Source organism: Lissotriton helveticus, chromosome 6 (assembly GCF_964261635.1).
Source record: "Lissotriton helveticus chromosome 6, aLisHel1.1, whole genome shotgun sequence".
Lineage (NCBI taxonomy): Eukaryota > Metazoa > Chordata > Amphibia > Caudata > Salamandridae > Lissotriton > Lissotriton helveticus.
This window is the reverse complement of record NC_136067.1, coordinates 719770702-719782875: the sequence shown is the minus strand read 5'-3', so window position 1 is coordinate 719782875 and position 12174 is coordinate 719770702. Positions and strand designations below refer to the sequence as shown.

Here is a 12174-nt window from a genome sequence, read left to right as displayed (position 1 = left end):
CATCCACTCGGCTACTTCTTTCATTCCTTCGTGTAAATTGGTTTTGGCGGTGTTTGGGTCTTTGGTGAGGGAGAGGATCAGCTGGGTGTCGTCAGCGTAGGAGATGATGTTGAGGTTGTGTTGGCGCGCGATGGATGCGAGGGGACTCATGTATACTTTGAAGAGGGTGGGACTGAGTGATGATCCTTGTGGTACGCCGCAGATGACTTTGGTGGCCTCTGATCTATAAGGGGGGAGTCGGACTCTCTGGGTTCTACCGGCGAGGAACGAGATGATCCAATCCAATGCTTTTCCTTGTATTCCGAAGTTGCTGAGGCGTTGTATGAGAGTGCTATGACAGACTGTGTCGAAGGCTGCGGAGAGGTCAAGTAGGATGAGGGCAGCTGTTTCTCCGTTGTCCAGTAGTGTTCGAATGTCGTCTGTTGCTGCGATGAGGGCGGTTTCGGTGCTGTGTTTGGCTCGGAAGCCGGACTGTGAGGGGTCGAGGGATTTGTTGGATTCAAGGAAGGCGGCGAGTTGACTGTTGACTTTGGCAGGGAATGGGAGGAGTGAGATGGGGCGGTAATTCTTAAGCTCAGTGGGGTCTGCTGTGGGTTTCTTCAGAAGGGCGCTGAGTTCGGCATGTTTCCAGCTTTCCGGGAAGGTAGCGGAGTTGAAGGAACAGTTGATGACATCGCGAAGATGGGGTGCGATGATGGAGTCTGCCTTGTTGAAAATGTGGTGAGGACATGGGTCGGTTGGCGATCCTGAGTGGATGGAGTTCATCAGGCGGATGGTGTCTTCGGTGGTGATTGGGTTCCAGGCGCAAAGGTTATTGGAGTGCGGTTTTGGTTCGGAGGTGGGTGGAGTGGACTGGTCTTCGGACTGGTTTTCAAAGCTGTTATGTATGTCGGCGATTTTGATGTGGAAGAATGAGGATAGAGAGTCGCAGAGGTCTTGGGAGGGAGTGATGTCGTTGGTGCCGGCGGTGGGGTTGGTAAATTCTTTGACGATGTTGAATAGTTCCTTGCTGTTTTGGGCGTTGTTGTCAAGTCGATCCTTGAATGCTGATTTCTTGGTGGAACGGATCAGTTGGTGGTGTTTGCGGGTGGCGTTCTTGAAGGTGGTCATGTTGTCAGTGGTTGGGTTTTTTCTCCAGGCTTTCTCTAGAGTGCGACAGTACTTCTTGGATTTTTTTAGGTCATCGTTGAACCAGGGGGCTTTTTTGCTACCTTGCTTGATTAGATGGTTTTTCAAGGGTGCTAGTTGTTCGGCGCTGTGGGTGATCCATTGTGTGAGGTTGGTGGCTGCTTGGTTTGGGTACGATGATTTGGCGGGAGGGTTTTGGTGAAGCGATGTGAAGAGCTGGTCGGTGGTGATTTTGTTCCAGTTTCTTCGAGGAATAGGTTGTGGGAGGTTGTGGGTCGTGGTCTTTTTGTAGTTGAAGTGAACGCAGCTGTGGTCTGTCCAATGGAGAGCTGTGGTGTGATCGAAGGAGATGTGCTTGCTGGAGGTGAAGATAGGGTCGAGCGTGTGTCCGGCAAAGTGGGTAGGGGTGTCTACAAGTTGTTTGAGTCCGAGATTGGCGAGGTTGTCCAGAAGGGTGGTGGTGTTGCTGTCGTTGTTCTTTTCCAGGTGGAAGTTGAGCTCTCCCAGTAGAATGTAGTTCTCGGAGGGGAGGGCATGTGGGCTGATGAAGTCAGTGATGTCTTCGCAGAATTGTGTGCGGGGTCCTGGTGGTCTGTAGATGAGGGTGCCTCTGAGTGTGGTTTTGGGGTCGGTGTGGATCTGGAAGTGAAGATGTTCGGCGGTAGTGAGGTTATCGTCGGAACTGGTCGTGATGCGGATGGTGTTTTTATGGACGATGGCGATGCCTCCTCCTGTTTGGTTGGTGCGATCTTTTCGGATGATCTTGTAGGTGTCCCGGATGGCTATGGCGATGTCGGGCGCTGATGAGGCGTTCATCCAGGTTTCTGTAAGGAAGGCGACGTCCGCTGATGTAGTGTCGAGTAGGTTCCAGAGTTCAATGGAGTGTCTGTGGACCGAGCGGGTGTTAAGCAGGATGCACTTTAGGTGGTTAGTGTCGGAGCTCTGTTTCGAGTTAGTGGATTTGCAGTGGGTCCTGATGCAGACGAACTTGCAAGAGTGGCAGGTGAAGGATCTATGGGTGTGTCCTGGGACAGCTTGGTAGCATTGTGGTGCGCGGCCGGGGTTAAGGGCTGAGAGGGTAGCGGTGTCGTATGTTACGCGGGAGGAAAGTGTTTTGCGGGGGGCAGGGGGTCTGGCGCTGGGCGCGGTCCAGGCGCAGACGGGCGTAGACAGGCTTACCTTTGGCGCACCTTCAGCGCGCATGGGGCGCGACCGCTGCGTGCAAAGGCATCTGTCATATGTAGATAGTGGAGGGGGGAGGGGTGAGGGAGGAGCAGCTGGGAGGCGGGAGCGGGGTGGAGAGCCGGGCAGGGAGGCACAACAACAAACAACAAAATGGCTGCAAGCCAAAAGCGAAACAGGATTGGGGCACAATGTAAATAAATGCGATGAAAAACGGCAGTGGCACCGGCACAGTCAGGCACAAATGATTTATTCAGGCAAAGACAGCACAGCAGAATGGAAATATCGTGAAAGCGCACTAACGCAATATAGCGCTGCAATACAAGTATACTAATCAATCAGGCACCAATACGTGTGGGAGCAATGCGAGCAAGCAGATAGCAATTTGGCAGTGTAACGCTACGATACCCCAAGCGCCAAGCAGAGCGGGGAGCAGCGTGAGGAGCGACCGCTTCTGAAGGGATCAGGACGGTCACAGCGCTACAATTGGAGAGCGGAGCCTAAACTATCAGTGGGAGGGAGGAGCAGCTGGGAGGCGGGAGCAGGGTGGAGAGCCGGGCAGGGAGGCACAACAACAAACAACAAAATGGCTGCAAGCCAAAAGCGAAACAGGATTGGGGCACAATGTAAATAAATGCGATGAAAAACGGCAGTGGCACCGGCACAGTCAGGCACAAATGATTTATTCAGGCAAAGGCAGCACAGCACAATGGAAATATTGTGAAAGCGCACTAACGCAATATATCGCTGCAATACAAGTATACTAATCAATCAGGCACCAATACTTGTGGGAGCAATGCGAGCAAGCAGATAGCAATTTGGCAGTGTAGCGCTACGATACCCCAAGTGCCAAGCAGAGCGGGGAGCAGCGTGCAGAGCGGGGAGCAGCGTGACGAGCGACCGCTTCTGAAGGGATCAGGACGGTCACAGCGCTACAATTGGAGAGCGGAGCCTATACTATCAGTGGGAGGGAGGAGCAGCTGGGAGGCGGGAGCGGGGTGGAGAGCCGGGCAGGGAGGCACAACAACAAACAACAAAATGGCTGCAAGCCATAAGCGAAACAGGATTGGGGCACAATGTAATAAATGCGATGAAAAACGGCAGTGGCACCGGCACAGTCAGGCACAAATGATTTATTCAGGCAAAGGCAGCACAGCACAATGGAAATATCGTGAAAGCGCACTAACGCAATATAGCGCTGCAATACAAGTATACTAATCAATCAGGCACCAATACTCGTGGGAGCAATGCGAGCAAGCAGATAGCAATTTGGCAGTGTAGCGCTACGATACCCCAAGCACCAAGCAGAGCGGGGAGCAGCGTGAGGAGTGACCGCTTCTGAAGGGATCAGGACGGTCACAGCGCTACAATTGGAGAGTGGAGCCTATACTATCAGTGGGAGGGAGGAGCAGCTGGGAGGCGGGAGCGGGGTGGAGAGCCGGGCAGGGAGGCACAACAACAAACAACAAAATGGCTGCAAGCCATAAGCGAAACAGGATTGGGGCACAATGTAATAAATGCGATGAAAAACGGCAGTGGCACCGGCACAGTCAGGCACAAATGATTTATTCAGGCAAAGGCAGCACAGCACAATGGAAATATCGTGAAAGCGCACTAACGCAATATAGCGCTGCAATACAAGTATACTAATCAATCAGGCACCAATACTTGTGGGAGCAATGCGAGCAAGCAGATAGCAATTTGGCAGTGTAGCGCTACGATACCCCAAGCGCCAAGCAGAGCGGGGAGCAGCGTGAGGAGCGACCGCTTCTGAAGGGATCATGCTGGCACATCATGTTAAAATACGTTATAAGGAAAGCAGTGCCGAATGGCAGTTTAGGAGGCAGTGGAAAAGAAGCAGAGTGCAGATTGTAAGGGGTACTTAAAACAATATTTTTTTTAAATAACCAACATTTTTTAAGACATTTTAAATATAGACGAGAGACAGTGTGTGTGCTTGTGTTTTTGTCTGGGTGTGTGTATGTAAGAATTCCAGTTGAAATCCCACAGACAACGTATCACATACGATTGAAAACTCCTGTACCCAACTATTTACTAGAGAATATATTTATTAGGGGGGTTGTAGAACCTCAAAACCCCCCCTTGAAGCTATGCCCCTGCCTTTGAGGTTCTTTATAGTCTCAGTAATGATGGAATTGCTCCGTCCAAAGGTGTTTTTTCTGAAGTTGGTCTAGGTTAACTAGAAATAGAGTTGTCTTGAGTGGCAGCCCCTCCTCTGTGGCAGAGGGTGTCGCCCCACTGCTCTTAGAGTAGTAGAAATGGGAAAATAAAATGATAATAACACTATGTTATTATTATTTTAAATTTCCGTTGCGAGGCAGGTTTACGGGGTGGGCGGGGCATGGCTGTTCTTACACTTAAGTGCGCATGATGGTTTAGTCGGCCATCTTGGCCCGGCCGAACAGTCATGCGCATTTTGCATGTTCTCCACTGGATGAATTGTACAGCTTGGGTTGAGAATGTGCACAGGCTCAAAGTCCTTGTCTGAACTCTGTACCACGGCGTTCAGACCAATCACGATGCTCCTATCATGGTTACAGCAGCGTTGCAATTGGATTAGGGGAGCCTGTGTGTGCTTCCTGCTTCCGGCAACAACAAAAGAGGATGGAGGTGAGGCGGCGGCCGGCAACAAGGTAAGCAATTTTAAATGTATTTTTCTATCCCCTCCCTCAGCTCCACCCATACTACTCGGTGGCAGCCACCACTGGTTGCTTCTAGACTGAACTAAACACAAACAATGTATCAAATTAAAATAAAGCAGGAACGTGAAAGGAAGGAGCTCTGTTTAGGGAGGGGCGGTGTTTTACTTTTTTCATTTTTTTTTTGTTATTATAGGGAACCCACATTTTGTTAGGAGTAGGACTTATGCGATTAATTCTAGCAGGGGCAGCTCCTCCACTAAGGCAGAGGAGCGTTGCCCCACTGCTCTGAGAGCAAAAAAAATAAACATAACATGACAATAACTTTATTATTATCATTTTCTTTTTCTTTGCTACGGGCCTGGGCTAGGGTGTGGAAGGGCTGGGGTCGGAGCCTGGGAGGAGTGGTGAGTGCACACTCTCAAAGTGAACATAACTGCCTGGCCGGCCTTTTTGGTCTGGCCAAAGCGCCATGCGCACTTAGCATGTTCTCCACATGGCTGCATTAGACAGCCTGGTGGGGAACATGCCCAGGCCTCCAGTTCCCCTCTGAGTGCCAAACCACGGCGCTCAGACCAATTGTGATTAGCTTAGAGGAGCCCGTGTGCGTTCTGGTCCCGGACTTGCCAGGAAGAGAAGGAAAGACAGAGAGACGGTGGCCATGGAATGGTAAGTGGTTTTTTTTCCCTTCCCTTTTGTTTTCAAATCCACCCCGCCACCTCTGTTTCCTGCCAGCCGCCACTGACATCTAGTACTTTGAGTATAGCCATATCCACACTGAACTTCCCACCTTGCGAGGATCTGTGCACTGACACTGCAAGTGTTGTCACCAGGCGCTGGCCTGTGGTTTAGCTTCCTGTCAGTCACTGCTTTCATCTGACAGACACCGTCCCACCCTGTGCCTTGACAGAAACCAGTCATGGTAACCGTGTCCTCGCAATGTTCCAACTTCTCCAGGGAAATGAATCCACTGGTAATTACTTTCCACCGCGAGGCGACCGAGAGAAACCACCTGGTCGCTTTTCCTTTCCTATCACTCGCTAATTGGTTGCTGGATGAACAGCGCCGATCCAATCCCATTCCCTGTAAAATATTAGGCATCTCCCAATTCAAGATCAAACAAAACCAAGAAGGAGTGCTTTCGTTTCAGCGTCACTTCCATGATGCAAACGCGACCTGACAGCACTTCACTGCTGCACTTCCCTAGGGTGGCTGGCGATGTGTTCTCCCAGAGTAAGTAAATGGAGTCAGAAATGTGCTAGCAATTGATGTATTGTTTGGGAAATCGGGATCCAATGTGTTTTTTCTGATTTCCTAATCAATGGTGGGTGAAGCAGAGAGGTTCCTTTATGGTACCCTTGGGTTACACATCAGAATGTTGTCTCCAGTCCATACATGCTCTGGTGACTTCCTGAAATAGCAAATGACCACCATCAGCCCAGTGTAAGACTGGGCCCTACCTGCACCTGGTAGGCCGCTTGATGGTGTACAACTAATGGGGTAGTGTGTAGAGGGGCCAACTCTCTCTTCACAATTATGAAAAACCGTCACTGAGGTCTTTTCATGCAATTACTGGTATAATCAAGAGAATCAAATATCAAAAAAGCACTGGACTGCGCCATCCTATTTAGATTGACGGGGTCATGACCTTGGATCCATATATTCCTTCCGATGTGACGTCAAATACTGGGACCTTTTGCCTTGTATGTGCAACTGTACGCCCTCTAATGTCCGCCATCTACACATATGGTTCTGAAACATAGCTCGAATAGCTGCCAACCGGATTTCATCATCGGAACAATTCAGTATTTTTGAGTTGTGTTTTTTTTGTATCCTATGTATTGATCAAGCCCACGTTCACTGCTGCCTCTCTGACCTTTCCACATACCCTAGTTATAGGCTCCAAATGTGCAAGGCTCTCAGCCCTTATGGTCGGATTTGACGTATAAAAAAAGCATACATGCCAATATCTGAAATATTTTTGCAAAAGTCCTTTCTATTGCACACCCTCTTCCCAATCTCCCCCTATTAAAAGTCAAATGATAATCAATAATTTAAAAAGCTGCCTTCCTATTGCCCACCCTCTTCCCTCTCTTCATTGCCAATTAACAAGCGATAATTTTAAAATCTGTCTTTCATTTGTCCACCCTCTCCTTATATTTCCCCATATGGTAAAATACCATTCACACGTAAAACATTTACCACCAGTATACATTATGTCTGTAAACAGTAGAACGGCCCAGAATTGGTTCCCTTGTAGTCGAGGTAAATAACGCTGATGGCGCGTACATTGTTTACATCAGGACCGCGCTGCCTGGCGACACCCTTTGAGCAGGCTCCCTACAGAACACCACAACACAGGTGCACCAGAGATGTGTAAAAGGTCTCACATCACTTCCGTTCATGAAAATAACCTTGTGCAAAACGGCTCAGCACGGTGCTTGCCTGCAGTTGGATTCACATAGACACTATGCCGTGGTATCGTGTATCTCCCTGTGTGGGGGAAGCGGATGCACTCAATGAGTGAGGAGACCCCCACACATTGGTGAAAACACAGCCTGTCAGAGCGGTGGGGTTGCTGAAAGGACGGTCTGCTCCTCACCCTCACACCGCAGCCCGCCTTTTCTCCCACCATACCGCATCATTCTTCTCGGCAGCCTACCAACAGGGGAGTCGGGCAGCACTTGTAAACACTTACAGTGTAAATGCGTCCTAATGCTGGGTGCCCACGTCTGGCTGTGATTTATGTCCGGAAAATGCAAGTGAGCGCGCGCTGCAGCTCCTCTGTGGCTCGGTGTATTTGAGTTTCAAGAAATCAATGGGTGAAGGTCGAATGCGGATGTCATACTTCGCACAGAAGAAACGGAGAGTGGGAGAGAGTCGGAGTGTGTGTTTGTGTGTTCGTCTTGCGCCCCTGAACTCTCTTTTTGCTAAAATACCCTGCGTCAATTTGATCTCGTATATGTGGTGCGTGTGCTTCTGCACCCCTAAATCTCTTGAGTTTAAAAGAAGTTGTGTCCTTGCACATCCAGGGTCGTTGGAGGGGGACATAGACCCAGGGCTGCCCCTATATGTTAGCCCTTAAACTATGAGGGTGCACACTCCATAACCTTGAATACACTCTGATCTCTGGCCCCGGCCTGCCCCAGGTCTGTATAATCCACAACCCACAACCCAGAGGATCCGAGGATCTCAATGCCTGTAGGGCCTCCCACACTGGTGTATAAAAGTATGAACGTGTCTAACCCTGTGTGTATCCAAAACTCCTGAAAACATTTGAACCTGTTTGCCCCTAAATTCCAGGATGTACACTCCAGTTTTCTGCCAGTTTAGAGTATGTCACCCAGACCACTCCATAGCTTTAATACCATATTTATGCAACACCCCTCCATTGCATAAATGCCATACTTATGCAACACCCCTCCATTGCATAAATACCATACTTATGTAACACCCCACCATTGCATAAATACCACACTTATGCATTCCCTGGGCTCCCAGAGCCATATAGCCCCCTGGTTTGTGGACCACTGTAGGCCGAGTTCCTTCCTGCCCCTTAGCCCCTTGCCTCCCAGGAATCATGCATTCCCTGTCCCTTGTCTCCTCCTGCCCTCCTCTGCCCCCTCCCCGAGCCTAGCAGTCCAAGGGGGATCGTGGTCCCTTACACCCCGCACCCGAGCTGCCTCAGACCCTCTGTGCACCGCATCCCCTGCCGGTACCCGGTGCCCATCACCCGGCCCCCTCACCTGATTGCCAGCAGCTCGTGCAGGAGGTAGGCGGCCGCCGCCAGCAGCGCTCCCCCGGTCAGGTAGAGGGTTTTCTTCCACCAGGAGTCGGAGCCCAGCCCTGACATGGTGCTGCCGGGATCCTGCGCCGGGAAGGCGACGATGTCCCCATAGAAGAAGGAGGCCGAGTACTGGTCCTCGGCGCTCAGCGACAGCGGGCTCTGGTTCCGGCTCAGATCCAGCAGGCACGAGCGGGGCGAGGAGGAGAAGCCCACCCCCCAGTGCATGCTGCCGCCGCCACCCGCCGGGCCCGCGGCCCGCCAGCGGAGTGAGGCATGGACCGGCTCGGATGGAAGGAAGAGGAGGAGGAGGACCGCGGCCGAGGAGAGCTGATGATGGAGCAGGCGGGCGGAGAGCAGCAGCGCCTCCTCCTCCTCTCCCGGAGCAAGGACCAGCAGCAGCACTGAGCAGATGCCGCCACCGCTGCCCGCCCCGGCCGGCGCCCCCCCCCCTTTTGTGTCAGTGTCAGTGCGGGAGGAGAAGTCCGATGATGTCATCATCGTGCCCTAATACGTACGACTGATGCATGTAACTGCCCAAGATGCGAGCAAATGGGAATTCCCTTATAGACCATCCTGACAATAAGTGTTTAATTGAATTGCCATTCGTGTATGTATCTACTCGATAATACTATATAAATAAAACCCCAAATAAACATATTTAAATTGTCACTTGCTGCACATTGGGCACAGTCAATTTTTGGCGCAGACCTGAACCGAAAACTGGTGAGATAAAGCAATCCACTTAAAATTCCTGCGAGTGAACGGAGAGAGAGCGGATTACAAGTTAGGTGTGGTGTTTCCACTTTGACAATTCAGTTATTAGTCCACGCGTTCTACAATATATTCTTGACCCTCGATTAGGTGAGGGTCAATTGGTTCAAGCCAATCATATTCCACTATGCAAGAGACAGTGGGCCTCTTGCTTCACCCACACACTTTCAATATTTCTGAGGTGACCGAAGTGAATGCATTTTTAAGAACCTCTCAAAATAATTGCAGAGTCAGGTATTATTTGAGGTGGGCTGCATTTCCTAAATGCTCCATCGTAACCTTTCGCCTTCAGAGGTCATCTGTATATGACCACCGAAAGGGAAGCTGCAAGGCATCTTGCTGGATTATTGCTTAGGGAAATGTAACTTAGTGTAGGGACATCTTAATATGAAAAGAGCAACTAAAGTTTGGTATACTTTTTTATTTTTAGATAATGCAATGTTGTTACATGAATTAAAAATGTGCCCTCACGAAGCGATTGAGCATCACACGCCAGTGCTGGTAGGATGTTATTTTATAAATCAAACAAGATATGAGACACTTGTTCCTTAGATGTTACTCTCGCTTAGTTTGGAACTTGTTGGATGTATAATATTTTCAAGAAACAAAAAGATTGTGCTGTTCTTTGTCAGTGGTAACAGAGTAATTGCTTCCACGAGATTTGTTTTGGCAATAATCCTTCACCAGTAATGCATTGGATCACAGATGCAGCTGACGCCAAACCAAATTGGATCTATTAAATCTAAATGCTCCTTTCAGAGAAATTAAGGCTATCAGATCACACAAATCTTGCACTGGTTTTATTTCATGGTATGCAATTTTAAATCGAAAGTGGAGAATAGTTGGAGTTTATGAAAAGTTGCAATTGATTTGTTTATTAGATAGTGGTGGAAGCACTCAAATGTATTTATTCAAAGGTCGCCGTTTGATACATAGCCTAACTTCCCCACTTTTTACCAGGTCACAATCAGAGGGGAAAGCCAAAGTGAAGTTTCTATAGGTCTCTTACTTTGTATCAATCTACTTTATTTGGCAACATCCTGCTTTAAAAATAGGGAAATGCAATTAATAACGCTTCGGGGGGCATTGGGGGTGTAATGTGATATTCTGGCACTTGCATTTAGTTTAAAAATTGTTCACAGCTGCATTGATTGAATTTTTTGCTTACTTTTTGTTAGGCGATCGTGGCTGACTAGTGCCACTCACTTTACACATTCTTTACCTCCACCCACTCACTTTGTTGAGCGTGGGAGGTGCATTTCTCACACACCTTTACTTCCTGCTGTTTACTTAGGATGTGAGAGCAGATGCACATCAGGCGCACCAATGGCATCTGGAGCGTAGCCAGCGCCAGCCACGCAGTCCTTTCCCCCCAGAACTCAGCAGATAACTGGTATACAGTAAGTACTTTCTCCTGAGTCTTCAACTACCCAAATGTAACAATCAGTTGGACTGTGATTATAAAAGTAACAGAGAATTCCGAAGCCCAAAGTGTGACTTTCATCTACACACAAAATTCTCCGGCAGCAAACACTAGAACCGTCCCTATGTGGTTCATAAAAGATCTACACACATAACAAATATGAGGTCACACAATTCAGTAGATAATAGCTCAATCCCAGACAGTCACCTTACTCAAAATCTTATTTCACATACTGATGGGGTTATTAAAGCTTGTCTAATTAATGTTTGATCACTCCCGAAACTCTGAGCACTAGAATATCTTACACAGCAATATCTGGGATCTTGTCTACTTAACTGAAACATAGCTGAATAAAAGCTCTGGTCCGGACCTCGAATGAGCCATTGCTAATGGACACTTGATCCCTCATTTGGACAGAATTGTTGTAGTAGGAGGGGGAATTGCCATCATTGATCACTCCAATTTATTTTGCTTCAGTAGGCAGGTAGACTTACAGAATAAAACTGAGACTTGCTTTCACCCTGAGGATTTTAAACAATTTCTCCCTTTACGGACTTCTCGAGTATTGCCCCCCCCACTCCAGGTGGACTCACAGTTCAGTGAGATTCTAGCCAATGTCATTACACCGCTATTCCTACAATACTTTAATTTTATTGTCTTAGGCGAATGTAACATACACATTGATAATCCATTATGTAAAACTGATGAAAAGCTGATAGAGGCAATGTCCATATTTAAATTAGCTAAAAAGGTCGCTGGCCCAACATATTCGGGCGGCCATACATTAGATGTCATCTCCTGCATCCTGCCTTCATTCATTGTCGATTAAATATCTCCTTTAGCATGTTCGGCTTATCCTTTTATCCCTACCACTTTAAACTGCCTGTCCTACAGACTGTTAAAACAAATGAAGGCCCCCTGCATTGCTCCTAGCATGTAGTCTCGGGCACAGTATTGAACACAGCATGTTCCTCAGTCAATGTTGACCCCACCAGGGATATAGACACAGCCATTACGACTTTTGAGTCTGATCTAAAATCACTTTTTGACACGATTGCACCTGTAAAAACAAATTTTAGGGAAAGAGTTTTGTCCTTTGCTTCATGGTTCCCTGCGGAACTAAAGGATGAAAAGCGCAAGTGCAAAAAACTTGAGAGGAAGTGGCAACACAATTATTTGGAAGATGATAAACGCAGCTATAACTATGCTTTGAAACAGTTAGG

General features: G+C 48.5%; 1 protein-coding gene across 1 annotated transcript in view; it reads right to left on the bottom strand.

Moving 5' to 3' along the window:
- Positions 1–9219, bottom strand: part of FAXC (failed axon connections homolog, metaxin like GST domain containing) — a 341056-nt gene extending 331837 nt beyond the window's left edge. The window contains exon 1 of the mRNA XM_078648216.1: positions 8717–9219. Within this exon, the coding sequence (XP_078504342.1) occupies positions 8717–8982 (266 nt within the window). The 5' untranslated portion in view covers positions 8983–9219. The remainder of the gene's footprint in view (positions 1–8716) is intronic.
- Positions 9220–12174: the final 2955 nt, after the last annotated feature.